This window comes from Rana temporaria, chromosome 3, assembly GCF_905171775.1.
Source record: "Rana temporaria chromosome 3, aRanTem1.1, whole genome shotgun sequence".
NCBI classification, from domain to species: Eukaryota; Metazoa; Chordata; class Amphibia; order Anura; family Ranidae; genus Rana; species Rana temporaria.
This window is the reverse complement of record NC_053491.1, coordinates 387,933,563-387,958,037: the sequence shown is the minus strand read 5'-3', so window position 1 is coordinate 387,958,037 and position 24,475 is coordinate 387,933,563. Positions and strand designations below refer to the sequence as shown.

The 24,475-nt window shown below is 44.7% G+C and overlaps 1 protein-coding gene across 5 annotated transcripts in view; it reads right to left on the bottom strand.

Moving 5' to 3' along the window:
• The window catches only part of BICD1 (BICD cargo adaptor 1), a 284,444-nt gene extending 263,288 nt beyond the window's left edge, over positions 1–21,156 (bottom strand). For 3 of the 5 annotated variants that reach the window (XM_040345757.1, XM_040345756.1, XM_040345754.1), the window contains exon 1: positions 20,634–21,156. In XM_040345757.1, coding sequence (XP_040201691.1) covers positions 20,634–20,846 — 213 coding nt within the window. In that variant the 5' untranslated portion in view covers positions 20,847–21,156. The remainder of the gene's footprint in view (positions 1–20,633) is intronic. The other 2 variants (XM_040345759.1, XM_040345758.1) reach the window with 1 other exon arrangement.
• Positions 21,157–24,475: the final 3,319 nt, after the last annotated feature.

Below are 24,475 nucleotides of genomic sequence, written 5' to 3'. Positions count from 1 at the left end.
CTGATCAACCCATGGCTGCCAAATTTTTGTATACTGATGGACTTGGTCCTGTAAAGTGGCTTCAATTTTGGCATGCACTACCAAATGCATAAGCCTGTGTTTAGTAGCTAGGGTACACAAGGCAGGTGTTCTACAGAATCTAGTTATTGTCTGTTGGCCATGGTGCTTCAGTAGTTTTAACACTTTTGCATGTTTTTAGAAGTGTTTTTCACAAGTTTCAGGCTTGAGCATTTTTGTTTTAGCCAGTAGAAAGCTAGTTTTTAGGAGGAGGATTTATTATGCACATTTTTTGGGCACTCCTGAAAAGATTTTGTGTCCAAAAATGCATTATCATGCACCAAAGAAGCGTCTGTACTTCTTCTGAGCATTGAGTGAAAGATCAATGCTAGATGTAAAGGAGCACAATAGAACATAGAAATCTCATTGCTGAGTGTTGAAGTGATTTTTAAAATGTGCTTCACATTGATCAGGTGTGAATGGGAGCTTAGGCTGGGTATATAGGGCCAAATCCACAAAAGAGATACGCAGGCGGAACTGCTGTTCCGCCTGCATATCTCTGTGCCTAACTTTGGGAGCGATCCTCAAAAGGATTTTTCCCAAGTTAGGCAGAAGATCCGACATCCGTAATTTAGTTACGCTGTTGAATCTTCGGATGCAGTACCGCATCCGCCGCTGGGGGCATTTCGAGTCGAAATCCCTCCTTGCGTATGCAAATTAGTACTTACGGAGATCCACAAAGCTTTAGGCATTGTGTGATTTGCGTAAGTTACGAATTTGCTTGCGCAAAACTAAGGTTGGTTTTATATGGACTAACTTTAGTAGACCATGCAAAACCATACCTTTTTTTCGATCGCCGCGTTTTTTTTTTAAATTTTTTTTTTTCGTCGCGTAACTTTTTTTTTTCCCGTCGCAACTTTACGAACCCGTCGCTATCCACAAAGCCCGACGTAAACTACGTATGCGCGATGCACGTCGGGAAAAATGACGTCACACGCATGCGCAGTCCGTCCGGCGCGGGAGCGCGCCCTAATTTAAATGGGAATCGCCCATTTTAATTAGGGATCGCTTAAGATGCAAGGAGATCAGCTACACTGGCGCAATTTTAGAGGTAAGTGCTCTGTGGATCGCTACCTAAAATACTAAAATTGCGCCAGTGTAACTTTTCTGCCTAAAACTAAGATCCGCAATTTCTTTGTGGATTTGGCCCATAGAACCCAAAAGGCCGTAAACTACACAGATAGGCCAGGTTTGCTACTTAAATCGGAGTTCCCGCCGAAAAAAAAAAAATTAAGTCACAGCTACAAATACTGCAGCTGCTAACTTTTAATATATGGACACTTACCTGTGCAGGGCGCCCGCGATGTGTCACCGAAGCCAATCGCGATGTAAGTAGCCAAAGCCAAACGACTCTTGGGTGCTGCTGCCACCATCTTTGGTAAGGGAATCAGGAAATGGGCAAAAAATACTTGGTTTTAGCTTTTTTATCCTTTGTTGAATCTCAGTGCTAGTGATCTCCTGTGCCCTTTTTAGAGCCCTTTACTTTCTACATGCACTTCAGCAATGGCTGCATGGCATTTCTCAGCTATTCCCTGTTGGTGACAACAATCTCCAGTAGAATTCAGTGTGACAGAATGACAAAGCAGGGGCATACTTGGGAGTCAGAGACAGAGCACTGACACCCTACTGTATAACAGGAAATTCCCTTCATGGTGGGATCACCAGGTATTATTTTAATGCAAGCTACATACTTAAAATAATCAAAAATGCCTTTTGTAATAACATTAGTATAGTAAAGTTATATATCAGAATTAGAAAATTGGGTTTACATACAGCGATTGCGTTTACATACTGTACATACCTCACTTATAGACACTACACTTTTGTTCTACGCATTCTCTACAGATGGCAACATGTAGCAATTGTTAGAGATTTTGTTTTTATAATATGTGACTGATGGAGTAGGAAAAGTCATGGTACTAATACACATCAATTGTATACAGTCATGGGTATTTTTTTATTGTGCAAGCACGTGATATATTTTTCGCTATAAAGTGCTGAAAATTGCCAACATGGAACTCACTGAGTCTCACCACCCCCTAATAAATTGGACCTATACTATAAATCACACCCCTTCAAAATGTAAGTAAATTAGCTCACCAAAGCTACAGATTTGTTTTTAATTATGTCTAAATTTTGGCTGTAAAAGGCATTCTTGAGCTCTAGTCAGCGATTTTGCTTAGGCTGTGATGATAACAATGATCTGCTGCAGGCAGAAGGAACCATTTCCTCAATCTCCACTCCCCCAGTGCCTGTACAATGTAAGTTTGCAGCAAGTATATTAGGATATTCGTGAACATAGCCGAGAAATGCACAAGCACCAGGATTTACATGATTGTGTCATATCCAAGCCAGCATCTCAGCCCAGGAAGTTGATGGTAGGCCTAGATGCCTGAAGAAAGATGGCTCTGTCCTTCTGAAGAGAAAATCAGATGAATGCATTGTCAGGGAGAGTACTGTGATCGATGTGAGAGGTAATAAATACCTGGCAGTGTTATACATTTACACATTATTTGGCATGAAAAATATATCTGCTGCAAATTCCAATTTGGGCTACTCCTTAATCCCAAGGACTGGTCCACTGTAGCTCTCCATGCTTCCAGTGAAGGCATTAGACACTCAAAGCTTATGTCTAATATAGTAATTGATGTTCTGCACAATGCGTATAATACAGTAATTGTTGTCAGAAGCACTTTGTGCCAAATGCTCTGCATCTCCAATAATTGAGTAAGTGGTTTATTTTAGACATGGGTGAAATTGTACCCTGCTCGTTTTTCTATTTCTCTGACTTATGGAGGAAAAATTTCTGAAATGTCATTATGACAACCATACCTTGTAATAAAGACATACAGACGAGGCCTACCATGAATATTTTATGCTGGCATTAAATTACTGTACTGTGCATTGCTGCTTATCATTTCCTCATTCCAGTATATGAGGAGAGGCATGAATTATTAATCCCTGGCATGACTGACCTGACTGCAGCTTTAGGTATATGGTGACCCTCCTAACCATCACTATATCAGGGTTACATTACCTCAGTATAAAACCAGAATTCACAGTGGTGATATAAACAACTCGAGCGGAGTGAAGAACAACCCTTGGTACACATAACTGTCAAATATCTCCCTAGTAATAATAAATGACTTGTTACTGACCAGGAATGGTTGACCACACAGGTCCAGACCAGAGCTGGAGGACTGTCAGGGGTCCATCGGTATCCCCAATGCCTTTTCACCTCTAAGATACAAGATAATTGTGTAGCATGTACTTAAGGCTTCGTTCACATTTGCATGTGGACCTGTACAATTATGCAGATGGCCCGTCCAGGAGGCACCGATGAAGCCAGCCTAAAATCAACAATGTGAAAACTTCACACAAATCCCTGATTGGACATTTGTGTGGGACTGATGCATGGGGATGTGCCTGAAGATCAGGGCTCAAGTCCTGCAGGAACGCATTGGGAACGGAGTTCCTGCACTTTTTTCACAGCAGGAACTCAGTTCCCTTTGCAGGACTAGAGCAGCCGAGAGCAACCGAGCTGCCCGAGCCAATCCTTCACTAAGCGGCGATGCCCAGCTCGAGTCACTGAACTTGCTTCTTTCTAAATCCCACGATAACTCGCGGCAGACCTCCGCAATGTCTCCTGGGAACAATGATAAAAGCTCCCAGGAGACATTGCGGCATTGAGGAAGTGACGGATCACCTGCACACTACCCGATGAATCCATATACAGGAAGCGGCCAGTAACATAAAGGATTACTAAGGTACAGTGGATCGGAAAAAAAACATGCGGTTTAGTAATTATGCATATGAGCGTATCATTTTTTTTGGTGGGTGAGTGGATCTTGGGTGGGAGTTCCCACACTTTTTTCCCCAGGACTTGACCCCTGCTGAAGATCCATGCAGCCATCAGTCTGTCATTGGTTTAAACAGGCTGGTAGCTGTATAGATCAGTGTGCCCTTGTGAATAAGCCCTAAAGTTTATCTAAAGCCAATTTTTCCCAACAAGAAGAAAAAAAAATCCTTGAGAATTTTAAAGTGGGGTAAGGGAAGGCATTGCAAGACTTACCCAGAGATGTCTGTAAACATTATAGTTAGGGATTAGAAAGATTTGGGTATAAGGCAAATCCCTAGGGTTGAAATAAGAAACAATCTAAAATGCACTGAACAGCCCTTGCCCCTGGTCAGCTACATCAAAAGGGCCAATACTTTGAAGCACTACATAACGCGACCCCCTTTCTATAAAGGGGTGGACTCACAGGCCCCGTACACACAACCGAACATGTCCGATGAAACTGGTCCGCGGACCAGTTTCATCGGACATGTTCGGTCGTGTGTACGGCCTATCGGACAGGTTTCCTGGCCTAGCGGACAGGTTTCCAGCGGACAAAAGTTTCTTAGCATGCTTAGAAACTTGTCCGCTGGAAACCTGTCCGTCGGACATGTCCGCTGGTTAGTACGTCTAACCAGCGGACCGAAATCCCGCGCATGCGTCGAATTGATTCGACGCATGCGTGGAAGCATTGCACTTCCGTGTTTGAGAACGTCGGTGTCTTCTACGTCAACGCGTTCTCTGTCCGCAGGGATTTTGGTCTGATGATGTGTACACACATCAGACCAAAAGCTCCCAGGAGACATGTCCGATGAAAACGGTCCGCGGACCGTTTTCATCGGACATGTCTCCTCGTGTGTACAGGGCCACAGTTGCAGAAATTGTTCACAAACTGAATCCAGGCAGATTTACTCGTCACTTACTAGGGTTAGGTTAGATATCAGGGATACTTAGTGGAATCTTCATATTTAAACTATTTAAAGTACCAAAAAGGTGTTGAACCTGGAGTCCTAAAGTTGCAATAGGGTGTGTACCCCAAAGCTCAAACACACGTGTGTGTGTGTAGATATATACACACTTTATTAGTTACATCTGTTCAATTGCTTGGTAACACAAATTGCTAATCAGCCATCTAGATGTGGTGAAGACAACATGCTGAGGTTCAAACCTACCATCAGAATGGGGAAGGAAGGGGATTTAGGTGACTATGAACATGGCATGGTTGTTGGTGCCAGGCAGGCTGGCTGGTCTGAGTTTTTTAAAAACTGCTGATCTACTGGGATTTTAACACACAACTATCTCTAGGGTTTACAGAGAATGGTCCAAAAAAGAGAAAATATCCAGTGAGCGGACGTTGTATGGATGAAAATGCCTTGTTGAGGTCAGAGGAGAATAGGCAGACGTTCGAGATGATAGAAGGCAATAGTAACTCAAATAACCTCCCATTACATCCAAGGTATGCAGAATACTATCTCTGAACACACAGCACATCGAACCTTGAAGCAGATGGGCTACAGCACCAGAAGACCACACCAGGTGCCACTCCTGTCAGCTAAGAACATGAAACTGAGGCTACAATTTGCACAGGCTCACTAAAAATTGGACAATAGTAGATTGTAAAACGTTGCCTAGTCTGATGAGTCTTGATTTCAGCTGCGACATTCAGATGGTAGAATCAGAATTTGGCATTAACAACATGAAAGCATGGATCCATCCTGCATTGTATTATTATTATTTAGGTACTTATATAGCGCCGTCAATTTACGCAGCGCTTTACATATACATTGTACATTCACATCGGTCCCTCTAAGGTCCCTAACTCACATTCATCTACTAGGGCCAATTTTTTTTTTTTAATCAGACGGAAGACAATTAAAATATCAGTATGTCTTTGGAGTGTGGGAGGAAACAGGAGTACCCGGAGGAAACCCACGCAGGCACAGGGAGAACATGCAGACTCCAGGCAGGTAGTGTCGTAGTCAGGATTCAAACCAGCAACCCTTTTTACTGCTAGGCAAGAGTGCTACTCACTACTCCACTGCCCTTCGTATCAAAGGTTCAGGCTGGTGGTGGTGATATATTGGTGTGAGGGGTATTTTCTTGGCACAGTTTGGGTCCCTTAGTACTTACTGAGCATAGCTTAAACATCATGGCCTACCTGAGTATTGTTGCTGCCCATGTCCATCCCTTTATGACTACAGTGTACCCATCTTCTGATGGCTACTTCCATCAGGTTAATGCACAATGTCACAAAGCTCAAATCATTTCAAACTGGTTTCTTGAACATGACAATGAGGTCAATGACCTCCACAGTCATCAGATCTCAATCCAATAGAGCACCTGGGATGTGGTGGAATGGGAGATTTGCATCATGTATGTGCAGCCAATAAATCTACAGTAACTGTGTGATGTCAATACGGACCAAAATCTCTGAGGAATGTTTCCAACACCTTGTTGAATCTATGCCAAGAAGAATTAAGGCAGTTCTAAAGGCAAAAGAGGGTCCAACCGGGTTCTAGAAAGGTGTACTTCATAAAGTGTTGGGTTAGTGTATAAATGGCACACACTCTTATAAATAAATGTATTAAAACAAGGACGGTGTCAGGGTGTCAGTAGGGGGGTGGACAATGTCAGTCAGTAGAGCAGTTAAGATATTTGTAAGCACACCATGGAACGACGAAAATAGCGTCCAAGCGGATGATTTATTGCATGATCACAACACAAAGAGAGTGCAACGTTTCGGAGCCACGCAGGGCCCCTTCGTCAGGCATGTGATGACGAAGGGGGACGCTATTTTCGTTGTTCAATGGTGTGCTGGCAAATATCTTAACTAACTTGTACCAGTATCCAGCTGGTTGTTGTTACAGCACCCGAATCCAAGAGCTCATCCAGGAAAGTGTGCAATGGGAATATGAAGTATGTAAGTCAGTAGAGCAGTGGAAGTGTCAGTAGGGAACAGTTTGGTGTCAGTCAGTAGAGCAGTGGACGTGTCAGTAGGGCACAGTTTGGTGTCAGTCAGTAGAGCAGTGGACGTGTCAGTAGGGCACAGTTTGGTGTCAGTCAGTAGAGCAGTGGACGTGTCAGTAGGGAACAGTTTGGTGTCAGTCAGTAGAGCAGTGGACGTGTCAGTAGGGCACAGTTTGGTGTCAGTCAGTAGAGCAGTGGACGTGTCAGTAGGGCACAGTTTGGTGTCAGTCAGTAGAGCAGTGGACGTGTCAGTAGGGAACAGTTTGGTGTCAGTCAGTAGAGCAGTGGACGTGTCAGTAGGGAACAGTTTGGTGTCAGTCAGTAGAGCAGTGGACGTGTCAGTAGGGCACAGTTTGGTGTCAGTCAGTAGAGCAGTGGACATGTCAGTAGGGCACAGTTTGGTGTCAGTCAGTAGAGCAGTGGACATGTCAGTAGGGCACAGTTTGGTGTCAGTCAGTAGAGCAGTGGAAGTGTCAGTAGGGCAGAGTTTGGTGTCAGTCAGTAGAGCAGTGGAAGTGTCAGTAGGGAACAGTTTGGTGTCAGTCAGTAGAGCAGTGGACGTGTCAGTAGGGCACAGTTTGGTGTCAGTCAGTAGAGCAGTGGACGTGTCAGTAGGGCACAGTTTGGTGTCAGTCAGTAGAGCAGTGGACGTGTCAGTAGGGCACAGTTTGGTGTCAGTCAGTAGAGCAGTGGATGTGTCAGTAGGGCACAGTTTGGTGTCAGTCAGTAGAGCAGTGGACGTGTCAGTAGGGAACAGATTGGTGTCAGTCAGTAGAGCAGTGGACGTGTCAGTAGGGCACAGTTTGGTGTCAGTCAGTAGAGCAGTGGACGTGTTAGTAGGGCACAGTTTGGTGTCAGTCAGTAGAGCAGTGGACGTGTCAGTAGGGCACAGTTTGGTGTCAGTCAGTAGAGCAGTGGATGTGTCAGTAGGGCACAGTTTGGTGTCAGCCAGTAGAGCAGTGGACGTGTCAGTAGGGCACAGTTTGGTGTCAGTCAGTAGAGCAGTGGACGTGTCAGTAGGGCACAGTTTGGTGTCAGTCAGTAGAGCAGTGGACGTGTCAGTAGGGAACAGTTTGGTGTCAGTCAGTAGAGCAGTGGACGTGTCAGTAGGGAACAGTTTGGTGTCAGTCAGTAGAGCAGTGGACGTGTCAGTAGGGCACAGTTTGGTGTCAGTCAGTAGAGCAGTGGACATGTCAGTAGGGCACAGTTTGGTGTCAGTCAGTAGAGCAGTGGACATGTCAGTAGGGCACAGTTTGGTGTCAGTCAGTAGAGCAGTGGAAGTGTCAGTAGGGCAGAGTTTGGTGTCAGTCAGTAGAGCAGTGGAAGTGTCAGTAGGGAACAGTTTGGTGTCAGTCAGTAGAGCAGTGGACGTGTCAGTAGGGCACAGTTTGGTGTCAGTCAGTAGAGCAGTGGACGTGTCAGTAGGGCACAGTTTGGTGTCAGTCAGTAGAGCAGTGGACGTGTCAGTAGGGCACAGTTTGGTGTCAGTCAGTAGAGCAGTGGATGTGTCAGTAGGGCACAGTTTGGTGTCAGTCAGTAGAGCAGTGGACGTGTCAGTAGGGAACAGATTGGTGTCAGTCAGTAGAGCAGTGGACGTGTCAGTAGGGCACAGTTTGGTGTCAGTCAGTAGAGCAGTGGACGTGTTAGTAGGGCACAGTTTGGTGTCAGTCAGTAGAGCAGTGGACGTGTCAGTAGGGCACAGTTTGGTGTCAGTCAGTAGAGCAGTGGATGTGTCAGTAGGGCACAGTTTGGTGTCAGCCAGTAGAGCAGTGGACGTGTCAGTAGGGCACAGTTTGGTGTCAGTCAGTAGAGCAGTGGACGTGTCAGTAGGGCACAGTTTGGTGTCAGTCAGTAGAGCAGTGGATGTGTCAGTAGGGCACAGTTTGGTGTCAGTCAGTAGAGCAGTGGATGGTGCCAGTAGGGCAGAGGACAGTGTCAGTAGTTTTTTTTTCTTTCAATTATTTATCTTTTTTTTTCTATTTTACTTTTTCTATTTTTTTTACAATTATTTTAGGAGCCACGTGTGGGAGCTTTGGTGAAATATCAGGGCTCTAAACTTTTGGCTTGGGCAGCATGCAATCTCACTTTTGGCTTGGGCAGCATGGGGAATCTGAGCTACAAACGGTTATTAGGGTGTGCCCAGGCACATTCGGCACACACTGTGTGCACGCCTATGAACTAAAACCTCATGCACACTAAAGCCTCATACACACGATCGGATTTTCCGACGGGAATTGTGTGATGACAGGACGTTGTCGTAAAATCTGACCGTTTGTATGCTCTATCAGACAATTGTTGGCGGATTTTCCGCGGACAAATGTGGGATAGCATGCTTTAAAATTATCCGCCAACAAATGTGTTATGTCGGATTTTCCGATCATGTGAACGAGGCTTAAGCATTTACCCATTGTATGTCATACCTGGTGTTTTCGGATGCCAAGGAGGCACAGGGCAGTGTCCAGCCCCATTGCCAGCAGCCTATAGACTTGTGTTTTTTTTCAACCTCACCAACTATGTAACTATGATTAGAAGCTTCCAATCACATACATTGAAGCTGCCCCTGACAGCATGCAATGAGCATGCTTTCAGCACAGATAAGTTGTTCTCTGTTGACATATACAGTATTTGCAGTGGTTTGGCATTAAAGCCCACTAGCCCAGCCACTACATATATACGTATGGCCAGTGGCAATAGGTTAATTGCTTTGTATTTTCGACAAATAATGGAATCGAATGCTTGTCAGATTTTTAAAACTGCCACTTGAGTGGCCACCTTAAGAGATATCAGTGCTTGATTCAGCCTGCTGGCATCTACCCAACATCTGGAGATTGTTTCAGGTTGGGCTGGCCCTTTAGGTACTTTGGCATAGAATTTAGGAGTACTGGTCCTTTAATCTGAATGGCACTTAAAGCCTACAAGGGGTTCTGACCGCAGTAATCTCTGTTGTGGGGTTGAGCCTGGGGACACTGATTATCTGGGATCACAGACACAATACAAATGACCTCCCGCTGATCTCATGGACTGAGGTCACCAAGCCGTTTACCCGCTGCCCGAGCCAAATCCCCTCCAGTATTAGCTCCAGTGACACTATTTTCCTGGGAAACAAAACAGCTCAAAACAGAACTACTATAGGACATACAAAGGAACCAATTACAGGGGCTTATTAAAGAATCCAAATATCCAAATTATTTCACTTTCCAATCTTTCCTATAAGTCCAATTTACTTCATTATCAACTATATTTAGCTCCCCTGAGGGGGATTTAAAGGGTTAGTAAATGATTTTTTTTTCCTTTAAAATAACAAATATGTGATACTTACCTTCACTGTGCAGTTTGTTTTGCATAGAGTGGCCCCGATCCACGTCTTCTGGGGTCCCTCGGCGGCTGTCTCTGTCCTCCCCGCAATTACTGACCACAGTCATGCGAGAGCTCGCATGGTGGTGAGTAATTGCAGGCGCGCTCCCGTGATACAGCGAGCGGCCATGACGGCTCACTGTATCACTCGGCCCCGCCCCTCGGCGCGCTGCGTCACTGGATGTGATTGACAGCAGCGCCAGCCAATGGCTGCGCTGCTCTCAATCCATCCGCTCTAGCCAATCAGCGGCCAGGCTGAGCAGCGAAGAGGATCCCGGGACCGAGAGCGGTACTTTCGAGGGGTCAGGTAAGTATTCTTCACACCAGGGAGAAAGCCTTGCATTACTGTGTGGAGTTACAGACAGAAGAACAGGAAGTGAGGATTTCTCAGAAGAAATAAGGACATTTAAAAGCAAAATCGAAGGATGAGGTAAGTGAAGGAGGACTGCACTAAGGTGAAGGAAGCTATTTAGGAAAAAAATGTTTTACCTTTACAACTACTTTAACCACTTGCTTACTGGGCACATATACCCCCTTCCTGCCCAGGCGAAATTTCAGCTTTCAGCACTGCAACGCTTTAAATTAAAATTGCGTGGTCGTGCGACGTGCCTCCCAAACAAAATTTACGTCCTTTTTTTCCTACAAATAGAGCTTTCTTTTTGTGGTATTTGATCACCTCTGCGGTTTTTATTTTTTGCGCTATAAACAAAAAAAAGTGACAATTTTGAAAAAAAAACACAATATTTTTTACTTTTTGCTATAATAAATATCCAATTTTTTTAAAAAAAAAACTATTTTTTTTCTCAGTTCAGGCCGACACGTATTCTACATATTTTTGGTAAAAAAAAAACGCAATAAGCGTATAGTGATTGGTTTGCGCAAAAGTTATAGTGACTACAAAATAGGGGATAGAATTCTGACATTTTTTTTATTATTTTTTTTTTACTAGTTACTAGTATACGGCTATCTGCAAATTTTGTCAGGACTGCGATATTGCGGCGGACACATCGGACACTTTTGACACATTTTTGGGACCATTCACATTTATACAGCCATCAGTGCTAAAAAAATGCATTGATTACTGTATAAATGTGACTGGCAGGGAAGGGGTTAACACTAGGGGGCGAGGAAGGGGTTAAATGTGTATTCCCTGGGTGTGTTCTAACTGTGTGGAGGTGGGTGACTGGGGGAGGTGACCGATGCTGTGTCCCTGTGTACAAGGGACACAACATCTGTCTCCTCTCCCTGACAGGACGTGGAGCTCTGTGTTTACACACAGAGCTCCACGTCCCTGGCTCTGTCATTGCCGATCGCGGGAACTTGACGGACATTGCGGCCGCCAGGCACGTGCATCGGCATCTCGGAGATGCGCCAGGTACGCATGCGCGCGCCCCCCAGTGGCCGGAGGACCCAAGGACGTCATATGACGTCCTCCTGGATTTACAGAGCCACCGTGAGGCCGTCTTTTGACTATGGCCCGGGGCTCAAGTAGTTAAGGCATGCCTCGAACATAAAATTTTGAGAAACAGTTAAAGCGGAACTAAACACATCAATTTAATAGTTGCAAAAAAGTTACATTCCCAGCACATGGATGGAATGTGACTGTCATATTGGTTGGGCTTTCAACCAAACTGTCAAACCATCCAATGGCTGGTGTCATAACTGATCACACGTGTAGCATCATGTCAGTTAAACACCAAACAGAGGCCAAGATGGCAGCTTCCTTGGCTATAAGCGATAGGAGCGTTTACTTTCTCTTTAAATCTTTGGTTTAGTTCAGTTTTATCTTATGCTGTCATCCAGCTCATGAGTAACCATAACATCATCAAGCCTAAAGTTCCATAGATGTTGCCCTATGTGTCTCTTTATGGGAAAATATCCCCTCGCTTCTAGTCAGGACAGGAAGTGACTGGAAATGTCTCCAGGAGGGACAGGCAAAAAAACAAAACACATTGGAGTGGGGACGGGTTAAAATGTATTACAATGTTCTTATTGCGGTCTCTACCTTTCTTTCCCAGATGACAGTGATAGGAATACTTGGTTCTGGACTACCACACTTTTGGATTAAATTCAGCAATCCACGCAGCCCTTCGGTACCGTGAGACACTCAATGAAGACAATGAAACAGAAAGTGAATTCGCCGAATGTCTGTCTTTACTGAGGAGGCATACAGCTTATATTGAATACAGATGAAAGGAAATGGGGGGGTGATTAGTTACATGACTATCTATAAACAGTTAGATGGACACCTGATCATTTAGTCATAAATCTAAGCTGATTCTCTAAGGGTAAACAGGATATACATACTTGAAAGGTCTTGACCACAAACAAACACAATAGGGGGTATGTTGCTGTACAACATGTGTGCCCAACCAGTGGCCGGTGGCCACATGTGGCTCGCAGAGCCCTCTGATGTGGCCCGCGACCTTCTGCTCTGGGATGGCTGGTTGGCAAGCCCAGATCGCGGATTGTCGATCCGTCATCCCAGAGCATCAATGTTGAGAATGAAGCCGGCGGTAGAGAAAGCAAGCGGCTGTAGAGCAGAGCCGCATAATATGGGCATATCTATTGATACCAAATATGGGCATATCTGTTCTGCAGTGGTTACTGGGCTGCTTTCAAACTGATCAGCAGATGCACCGCCTACCTCCAATCGATCCGATAAAAAAAAAAAACAGAAGCGGATCCATCCCGTTTCGCCTGGGTGGATCAGATTGAAGGGCCCATAGAGTAGAGTGGGCTATGTCTGCTCTCGATATGCAGAGTGGACACAGACCAGTCATCCGCCCACGGCCCTCGCTCTTCAAAAGGTTGGGCATCCCTGCTATACAACATTCCCACATACCATACAGATACACAAACAGAAAGCTTACAGCAATAAGGAAATAACAGATATGCCAGGGACACACACACAAATGGCGGGGTTCCACAAAATGGAATCCTGATGGTTCATTTATATTATTACAAATTATGACCCCCTGTTACTTGTATGGGTGTAAAAGGGACAAGAAATTAGAAAATCTTTACAATGGAATAATATTCAAAACATTGTAAGCCCGAATTCATATGTTCTAAATAAGCCATGGTGCAGCAAGTATAGTGTAGATACCTGTGGCCAGGATCTCAGGTGGTAGTCATTCAGCCTACACAACACAGTAACAGCCAAAAGGAGCCAGGGCTGTCTGCGGATATAAGCATGTATCTACTAGTATTCACTATATCCACACATCCCCCAGTTACCTGTGTTTAGGCACAGATGTCCGACCCTGGACACAGACACATCCAAGGTCAAATATCTGTCCCTAACTGCAGGTAACCACTGGAACACCTGGGATCCTGGCTGCAGGTATCTGCAAGATACTTGCTGCACCATGGCAGATTTTGGACATGTGAATGACACCTAGCTCATCCCTACTTTATCATTAGCTTGAGTTTGTCTAAAGCCGGCCAGTCTAGAATGAAAAATGAAAATGAATAAGTTGCAAACCAAAGATGGCCATTATAAAAAAGACTGTATATAGATCACAAGTCACCAAATGTTCCCCCGATGTGGGTATCAACAGCTGCCATCAAAACATCTGCAATGACCTGTCATTCTGCAAACAACTTCCCAACAGCACCATGCAACTTTTGTCCATCCTTCAAAGCAGCGGCCTCAAAACTGTGGCAAGCAGGCCGGATGCAACTCTTTGACTTTATCCGGCCCTTGGGTTACTATTCCTTTCACTGGCTGGAGGCACTATTCCTCCGACTGACACCAATGATGAGGCACCATTCCCTCCACTCTGACAACAACAGTGGGGTAGTATTCTTACCTCTAACACCAACAATGGGGCACTATTCCTTCCATCGACACCAACAATGAGGCATAATTTCTCCTATGGATAAAAACAGTTGGGCACTATTTATCCCACTGAAACCAAAGATGCGGCACTATTGCTTCCACTAATACCAATGATGGGACACTATTCCTCCTCCTATTGACCACAGGAACTATTAGTTAGATTCAGAGAGAGTTAGGCCGGCGTATCAGTAGATACGCCGACTTAACTCGGTATCTGCGCCGTCCTAAGTTTAAGTGTATTCTCAAACTGAGATACACTTAAATCTAGCTAAGATACGACAGCCTGCGTACTTTGGAGCAATGCAAACTGGGATATGTACACGGACGGCGCATGCTCCGTTCGTAAAAAACGTCAATCATGTCGGGTCACAAGTAATATACATAAAACACGCCCCCCACATCCTCATTTGAATTAGGCGCGCTTACGCCGGCCAATTTACGCTACGCCGCCGTAACTTAGGAGGCAAGTGCTTTGTGAATACAGCACTTGCCTATCTAACTTACGGCGGCGTAGTGTAAATGCCATACGCTACACTGCCTTAAAGATGCGCGCCCCTACCTGAATCCAGCTATATGTAGTTTATTCATCCCACTGACACTGAAGATGGGGCACTATTCCTTCCACTAAAACCAATGATAGGACACTATTCTTCCTCCTATTGACCACAGGCACTATGTAGTTTATTTACAGGCAGTCCCCTAGTTACATACGACTCATACTAACAAATGGAGGGAGACAACAGGACGTGAGAGGAAATCTACCTCTAGGAAGGGAAATTCACTCCTGTAATACCGCGTACACACGATCGGACATTCCGACAACAAAACTGTGGACAGATGTTTGCTCAAACTTGTCTTGCATACACACGGTCACACAAATGTTGTCGGACATTCCGAACGTCAAGAAGGCAATGACGTACAACACGTACGACGAGCCAAGCAAAATGAATTTCAATAGCCAGTGCAGCTCTTCTGCTTGATTCTGAGCTTTCGTGGAATTTTGTGCATCGGAATTGTGTACACGCGATCGGAATTTCCGGCAACAAAACTTGTTGTTGGAAAATTTGAGAACCAGCTCTCAAATTTTTGTTGTCAGAAAATCCGACAACAAATGTCCGATGGAGCCAGAAAGTGAGGTGAAATCTTCAGAACAGGGAAACAGACAGCAAAACAAACATTACAGGGGTGTTAACTCTTCCCTATGCTATTCAAAAAACATAAAAAAATGTACTTGTTTCAACTTACATACAAATTCAACTTAAAGCGGAGTTCCACTCAAAAGTGGAACTTCCGCTTATCTGTCTCCTCCCCCCTCCGGTGCCACATTTGGCACCTTTCAGGGGGGAGGCGGGAATGGGTACCTGTTTTTGACAGGTATCATCTCCCACTTCCGGAAAACAGCGGCGTACCAATTAGATAGCGCAGCACGCTTTGCCCATGCGCAGTAGGGAACCGGCTGTGAACAGGTATTTGTCCCGCGATTTGCCGCGACAAAACGCGTCGTTTTTAAGCCTAACATACGCCGGAGGGGTGATTAACATTTTTGGCTATGCCAAACGCCGAAAGCCGCCTGAAAAAAAGGGCCTGAGACTTGTTTTGAGCTTCAGGCCTACGGCGTTTCGGCGTTCGGCGTGGAGATGTGAACCATCTCCATAGCCGACAATGTTAAATCACCCCTCAAGCGTATTGAAGGCTGCAATAGCGTCGGGCTTCAGGCGTTAAAACGCCTAGGTGTGAATGGAGCCTTAGAAAGTTCGGAGACACCTGCCATGGAGTATGACAAAATTCCCTGTGCAAATATAAAGCAACCCAAGTAGGTAGAAGATAACATTATTTTTGCTACTGTGAGATACATTTTAGAAAAGTCTTCATTGGAACAGACAAAAGAGAACCACAAATATAATAAGCCACAAGACACCAGTAACACAGCTTGGTGCAACTGTCCCCAATAAATCCTTGTTATACTCAGTAGTGTTTGTGCAAGAATGGCCTAAAGAAGCTAAGCTGCAATCCCAGAGGCTGCTATGAGATGTATGCATGGAAGCATGTGTTCTCCCTGACTGCAGGAGCTGACGTTGCAAATAGCAGACAAGTCAGGCCTACAGCTACAGATTCTTCCGCCTATGCTTCAGCACTGGTCTTTGTCACTGGCTGCTGCTATGGCATAATGTCATGGACATTCTGTCACACTACAGGAAGTGGCGGATAATCCCATCCCCTGCTAGCCGGCTACAATGCCTAACTAAATTCTAAAACACTAGACAGACAGACAGACAGACAGACAGACAGACAGACAGACAGACAGATAGATAGATAGATAGATAGATAGATAGATAGATAGATAGATAGATAGATAGATAGATAGATTTGGCTATATCTCTAAGATTATACAGAATATACAATAGTTACACCATGTAATAATAATATATACTAATACATTTTAATGCATGTAGACATGTTTTACTCATTTTAAAAAATATAATAAATGATAAGATATGATTACATCCCCACATCAGAGGATATAAGATATAAATACCATAAAGTATGATGATTTAAGTAGAAAATTAAGCAAAAAGAAACAAGATTCTGTCTACAGCATACACTCATATCACAAAAACACATTTCACTATTGATAGTTAATGGATTTGTCCCCTTCACGGGACAGCTGGCAGTAATGGGTGTTCATACATATGTATGTGGGCGAGTGTGAGGGAGGGGTCTGTTATTGTTGCCAGTTGTGGCTCATCGATTGTCTAAAGGGCAGAGACCGGCTATCAAAGCATAACAATAGGTGAGTGATGTCAGACAAGCGTTTCATACACCTGCAGAGTGACAGGACATAAACACTCCTTATGTGACAAGCAGTCTGTTTCGGGCCTACATCTGCACATCCCTGGTAGGTACAAGATATCTGTATGGGCAAAGTACAGCCAGCCCTACAATTGTTGAAGAACTGAAAGCCTTAGCAGGATAGCATGCTGGGACTTTTAGTTCCTTGACGTTTGGAGAAATTATTTTCTGCCGAGTCTGAAAGCAAGCAACACAGGACAAGGCAGCAACAATAAGCAGAGATGTTATAACATAACCAGTAATGACAAGGGGTCTATTTCAAGGAGGACCACGCTAGGCATCCAAGAAGACAAGAGAGCCACTACAAGGGTCTAGAAATACAAAATTACCACTATAAGGGGGGGAAGGAAAAAATAGCACCAGTCTGCTACAGAGATGGTACCAGAGAGAGGAGAGTCTACTTCTAGGTCAGGGGTCTCCAAACTTTATAAACAAAGGGCCAGTCTACTGTCCCTCAGACTTTAGGAGGGTCGGACTGTGGCCATTAAATGTAGAAAAGGTCCCGGTGTCTGTGGGAAAAAACAATGCCCCATCTTTGGTGTCAGTAGGTGGAATTGTGCCCAATCATTGGTGTTAGTGGGAGGAATTGCACCCCTTCTTAAATACCATTCGAAGGAATTGTGTTTCATCACTGGTGTCATTGGAAGAAATTATGTCCAATCAATGGTGTAGGGGCCCAATTGTTGGTGTCATTGGTAGAAATTGTGCCCCATCATTGGGCGAAATTACGCCCCCATCATTGGTGTCATTGAGAGGAATTATGCCCCATTATTTGTATCAGTGGTTGAAATAGTACTTCATGGGCCAAATAAAAGCAAGCAAAGGGCACAAATTTGGCCCCTGGGCCGCAGTTTGGAGACCACTGTTCTAGGTAGACCATTACAAGGGTCAAGGAATAATGTCTATGATCAACTACAGAGAAAGACCCTAAGACAAGGAAATCTACTTCTAAGAGGAGCGTCATAAAGGTCAGGGAACAATATCCATTGCCCCTACAGAGGTTGGCTGCTGCAAAAAGTTTGCATTGGGCCTCTGAAGCCTTGGTGCACTAACTGTAGGTTGGGAACCCAAGTTGAAGTCAGTTAAAAAGGTCATGATAGAGTTTAAGGTCTGTATACAATATGCAGTGGTAGAAGTCACCTGTAAGGGTCTGCTCAGGCCTTCTAAAGGGGTTTGTGCCTTGTAGGCTCTGGCAGAGGTCTAGGAATCACCCCCTATCAAAAGATATTATAGGTCCTCTATTGGTGCCTAGCATTAAGATGATAAACATATTTGGAAGGGATCTCACCCCAGGTGAAAGTGGAATAAGATCTCTACAGGAGTTTTCATCCTGGAGGCCATATTATAGCTCCTCTACTAGGTTCTGTCAACTGCAGTCATTTTCAATAACCCTTTTTTTGGAGTCTTTCTCTATAAGAAGGAAGCCGTGATCCTTTATAAATATCTGCCTTCAGGATATGTTGGATGAGGTCTACAGGAGTTTTCTCACCAGAAGGTGGGGTCATCTAGAGGAGTCTTGTCTTCAAGACAGCTAACCTAACCTAGTAGAGGACCTATACCATCTCCTCCAAAATGAAAACTCCTGTAGAGATCCTATACCACTTTCACCTGGAGTGAGATCCCTTTCAAATATGTTTACCATCTTCTCTTAATACCAGGCCAAAATAGAGGATCCCCACCTTTTTCTGATAGAGGGTGATTACTAGACCTCTGCCAGAGCCTACAAGGTGCCAACAGGAGTCTGCCCCAGGTGAAGATAGTAGTAGTCTTCTAAATGAGTTTGCCCCCAGGTGGAGACAGTAGAGGTCCTTTACAGGAGTCTACTCCCAAGTGGATGTAAAGGTCATCTTCTACAGGAGTCTACCTGCAGGTGAAAGGTTGTAATGGCTTTCTGTAGACGTCTGCCTCCAGGTGGAGGTACTAGTGGCGTTCTGCGGGAATCTGTTCCCAGGTGGACGTAGTAGTGGTGCTTTACAGAGTCTGCCCCCAGGTGAAGGTAGTAGTGGTCCTTTTTTAGAGAGACTGCCCGTAGGTGGAGGTGGTAGTGGTCATTTATAAGAGTCTGCTCCCAGGTGGAGTTAGTAGTGGTCCTTTACAGGAGTCTGTCCCCAGGTGAAGGTGGTAGTGGTCATTTATAGGAGTCTGCTTCCAGGCGGAAGTAGTAGTGGTCCTTTACAGCAGTGGTTCTTAATCCTCAAGTACCCCCAACATGCCATGCTGTAGGTTTTCTTTTATCTTGCACAGGTGCTTTAAATTAGAGTCAATGGCTTGGTATTTTGGACAGTTATTTTACCTAAGAGAAAAATTCCCAAAACATGGCCTGTTGGGGTTACCTGATGACTGAAGTTGAGAACCACTTCTTTACAGGAGTCTGTCCCCCGGAGTAGGTAGTAGAAGTCCTTTACAGGAGTCTGCCCCTAGGTGGAAGTGCTGGTAGTCATTTATTGGAGTTTGCTCCCAGGTGGAGGTAGTAGTTGTAGTTTACAGGAGTCTGCCACTAGCAAGAGGTAGTAGTGGTCCTTTACAATAGTCTGCCCCTAGGTAAAGGTATTAGTGATCCTTTACAGAAGTCTGCCCCTAGGTGGAGGTAGTAATGGTGCTTTACAGGAGTCTGCCACAGGTGGAGGTAGTAGTGGTCTTTTACAGGAGTCTGCCCCTAGGTGGAGGTAGTAGTTGTCCATTACAGGAGTCTGCTCCCAAGATGGAGGCAGTAGTGATGCTTTACACGAGTCTGCCCCTAGGTGGAGGTAGTAATGGTGCTTTACAGGAGTCTGCCACCAGGTGGAGGTAGAAGTGGTCCTTTACAGAAATATGCACCTAGGTGGAGGTAGTAGTGGTCCTTTACAGGAGTCTGCCCCCAGGTGGAGGTAGGAGTGGTCCTTTACATGAGTCTGCCTCTAGGTGGAAGTATTAGTGGTCCTTTACAGGAGCCTGTCCCCAGGCAGAGGTAGTAGTGGTCCTTTACATGAGTCTACCTCTAGGTGGAGATATTAGTGGTCCTTTACAGGAGCCTGCCCCTAGGTAAAGGTGGTAGTGGTCCTTTACAGGAGTCTGCCCCCAGGTGGAGGTAGGAGTGGTCCTTTACATGAGTCTGCCTCTAGGTGGAAGTATTAGTGGTCCTTTACAGGAGCCTGTCCCCAGGCAGAGGTAGTAGTGGTCCTTTACATGAGTCTACCTCTAGGTGGAGATATTAGTGGTCCTTTACAGGAGCCTGCCCCTAGGTAAAGGTAGTAGTAGTCCTTTACAGGAGCCTGCCCCTAGGTAAAGGTAGTAGTGGTCCTTTACAGGAGCCTGCCCCTAGGTAAAGGTAGTAGTGGTCCTTTACATGAGTCTACCTCTAGGTGGAGATCTTAGTAGTCCTTTACAGGAGCCTGCCCCTAGGTAAAGGTAGTAGTGGTCCTTCACAGGAGCCTGCCCCTAGGTAAAGGTAGTAGTGGTCCTTTACAGGAGCCTGCCCCTAGGTAAAGGTAGTAGTGGTCCTTTAGAGGAGTCTGCCCCTAGGTAATGGTAGTAGTGGTCCTTTACAGGAGCCTGCCCCTAGGTAAAGGTAGTAGTGGTCCTTTACAGGAGTCTGCCCCTAGGTAAAGGTAGAAGTGGTCCTCTACAAGACTCTGTCTCCTGTGCCCTGCATCCATGAGAAATATTCTAGGAATGTCTCCATCACTACTGCATACCAACACAAGCTCGGAGCCCCCATTGCCACCACCCTCAGCCCCTGGCACTGACCTCCTTGAGTTGCTCCAGCTCCTGCTTCAGAGTGTCATACTCTGCCTCCAGTTCATCATATTGCTGCTTCAAGGAGAGCTTCTCTTCCAGCACCACCAGCCCATACTCTGCAGCCTGGATCTTCTCCTGGGTGGTCTCGCTCAGCTCCTTGGTCAACCTCTCAATCTCAGCCTTGTAATCCTCCACAGTCTGCGGTATCTCCTCAGCAGCCATAGTTCCTTGTGCTGGGAGTGAGACTGGAGGGACAGATGGGTGGGGAGGGGAGACACACAGAGGAAGGGGGATGAGTAGGGATGAGGTGGGAGGCTGCTGGATGGGTACCAGCGGAGGATCACACACAGCTCTGCAGCATCATGGCATGTAGAGGCAGCAAGCCTGCTCTTCCCATCTCCTGGGCCCCTTCCACCTGCCCCGGGTGCCCCCTCCTTCCTTCCGCCTGGACCACTCGACCGCCGCTATTCTGCTTATTCATAGAGAGGAGACTGAGGAGGAGGCAGCGCCATCCCTTCACGGCCGCGTCACTGCAGTGTGAACTTTCCACCCGCTCCCCCCCCCGCCACCGGATCACAAGTGATGCAGTCTGCCAGCAGCGGGCACCGACTACACTGGACCGGGCAGGGCACATGTCGGACATGGGGGGGACTGGACATAGGAGAGAGAAAGGGGTGACAGCTGGGGATCAGGGTGACAGGTGGGCGTGTCTGTCATGGAGCTATACAAATATATATATACATCTATATATCTATCAAGTATCCATCTATATATCTATCATGTATCCATCTATATATCTATCAAGTATCCATCTATATATCTATCAAGTATCTATCTATATATCTATCAAGTATCCATCTATATATCTATCAAGTATCTATCTATATATCTATCAAGTATCCATCTATATATCTATCAAGTATCCATCTATATATCTATCAAGTATCTATCTATATACCTATCATGTATCCATCTATATATCTATCATGTATCCATCTATATATCTATCAAGTATCTATCTATATATCTATCAAGTATCTATCTATGAATTATCTATAGCTCTATCTATCTATCTATCTATCTATCTATCTGTCTGTCTGTCTGTCTGTCTGTCTGTCTGTCTGTCTGTCTCTCTGTCTGTCTGTCTGTCTGTCTATCTATCTATCTATCTATCTATCTATCTATCTATATATCTATCTATCTATTTATCTTTTATAATCTGTCAACCTATCTATGTATCAATTTATCTATTTTTATCCATCTATGCTCCAGCCAATTTGTCTATCTATCTCTATTCATCAATCAATCTATTCTTTATAAATGTCTGCTCATCTGTCTATCCTATCTATCTATCTATCTATCTATCTATCTATCTATCTATCTATCTATCTATCTATCTATCTATCAATCTATCTATCTATCTATCTATCCTATATCATTTTGCTCATATGTCCATTCTATCTATCTATCTATCTATATAATTTTGCTCATATGTCCATTCTATCTATCTATCTATCTATCTATCTATCTATCTATCTATCTATCTATCTATCTATCTATCTATCTATCTATCTATCTACCTCTCTATCTATCTATCTATCTATCTATCTATCTATCTATCTATCTATCTATCTATCTATCTATCTATCTATCTATCTATCTATCTATCCTTCTCATATATATATATGTTTGTCTCTCTATCTATCTCTAAGACCCCCTGCACACTATACTTTGCCATAATGCAGCCCTTGTATGTGTAATGGGCTGGCAGGACACCTTAAAGCAGAACTTCACTTAAAGTGGAGGTTCACCCTAAAAACAATTTTTTAACATTAGAGCCAGCATACTAAGTACATTTACTTTTGGCAGGTAATTTTTTTTTCTCTGTACATACCTTTATATCCTGATTTTGTCCAGGGCTTCCGCGTTCTGATGACTCCGGGACTGGGCGTTCCTATCCTTCGGTTCGATGATTGACGGCTTGTGAAACAGGTCCCCTGTCACACAACGCGCGTCACCAGATTCCCCGGAGATAGCCGAGCTGCGAGTCGGCACTATACGGTGCCTGCGCCCGCCGTGTAGAGCTGACTGCGCAGGCGCCGTATAGTGCCGACTCGCAGCTCGGCTATTTCCGAAAATCTGCTGACGCGCGTTGTGCGACAGGGGACCTGTTTCACAAGTCGTTAATCATCGAACCAAAGGATAGGAACGCCCAGTCCCGCAGTGATCGGAACCCGGAAGCCCAGGACAAAATCAGGATATAAAGGTATGTACAGAGGAAAAAAAATGACCTCCTGAAAATAAATGTCCTTAGTATCATTAGTATGCTAGATCTAATTAAATTTTTTTTTTTTTTTGGGTGAACCCCCGCTTTAAGAGTAAAAGTTCCGCTCATCCTCCTCCTCATCCATTATTGGCACATTTTTATATTTGTTTTCTTGAAGTGGGTACCATTTTCTGACATTACAGTAAATAAAAAGGAAATAAATCGGGACTTTAATGGTATGGGTCAGGATACCCCTGAAGAAGTCATGTGACAATATGCGTGGGGTGGAGCTGAGTGACGCTGCCAAAACTGGAAGTGACGCAGGGGAGCCTCCCAACCCGGCTGTCAGAGTGTTTTGGAGCTCTTTAAATTTAAATTTTGAACGTCAGTTACTTTTTTTTTACAGTAAATAAATTGTTTATTGAAACTACTACACTATGAGGATACCCCCCTTTTCTTTTTTCTTTTTTTTTTTAAGGAGCCATCTAATGGGATAATTGTGGCAGGAAAGGTCTCAATCATACTTGTGTGTCATCAAGCCAGAACTTATTATGACACAAAAATATATTCTTAAAAAAGGAGAAGAAAAATCAAACCAGAAGGGACCAGAAAGGGCTCCTGAATCACTTGAAAAATTTTTTAGGACCATCATAATCTGTTGTTTTTAGAGACCTGCCTGAAGACATGCTGTTAAGCCGTCTTTATCAAGTTACCAATTTCAGGTTATTGATATTGAGTCATCTTGACTATCCTCATAATTCTTGTATATATGATCTGGTTCTTGATATTGCATCTATAGGGTGTTTACAATTAATGTCAATCATTAATGCACTTGAATATATGTTGTAGAGGTGAAATGTTTTTATTGTTTCACATCTTATATAAAAGAAAGGATACAACAATCAAATATCCAAAAGGCAAAATGAGAGGCTGTGTTCTAGAGCAGAGGTCCCCAACCCAAGGCTACCAGTGGAAAGTGACAGGCTGCATCTAGTGGCAGGCTGCGGGTGGCAGGTGACAGGCTGCATCTAGTGGCAGGCTGTGGGTGGCACTGGCAAGTGACAAGCTGCATCTGGTGGCAGACTATGGGTGGCAAATATCAAGCTGCATCTGGTGGCAGACTACGGGTGGCAAGTGACAAGCTGCATCTGGTGGCAGACTATGGGTGGCAAGTATCAAGCTACATATGGTGGCAGACTACGGTTGACAAGCTGCATCTGGTGGCAGACTATGGGTGGCAAGTAACAAGCTGCATTTGGTGGCAGACTACGTGTGGCAAGTGACAAGCTGCATCTGGTGGCAGGCTACGGGTGGCAAAGGGACACACTGCATTTGATGGCAGGCTATGGTGGCAAGTGAAACAGTCAGGGCTCCCACTGATTCTGCATTATGGTGAGTTATATATTACAATGTAGTAATTGAAATTGTGTGATATAATCATCAATCATTCAAGCATGGTGTCGGAATGAGTGAAGTTCTAACGCCACCTATTCACCCAACAAATCATCCCCTGCCGAATTCCACACCCAACATACCCCATAATGACAATGTGAAAGAAGTTTGTTTGAAATCTTTGCAAATGTAT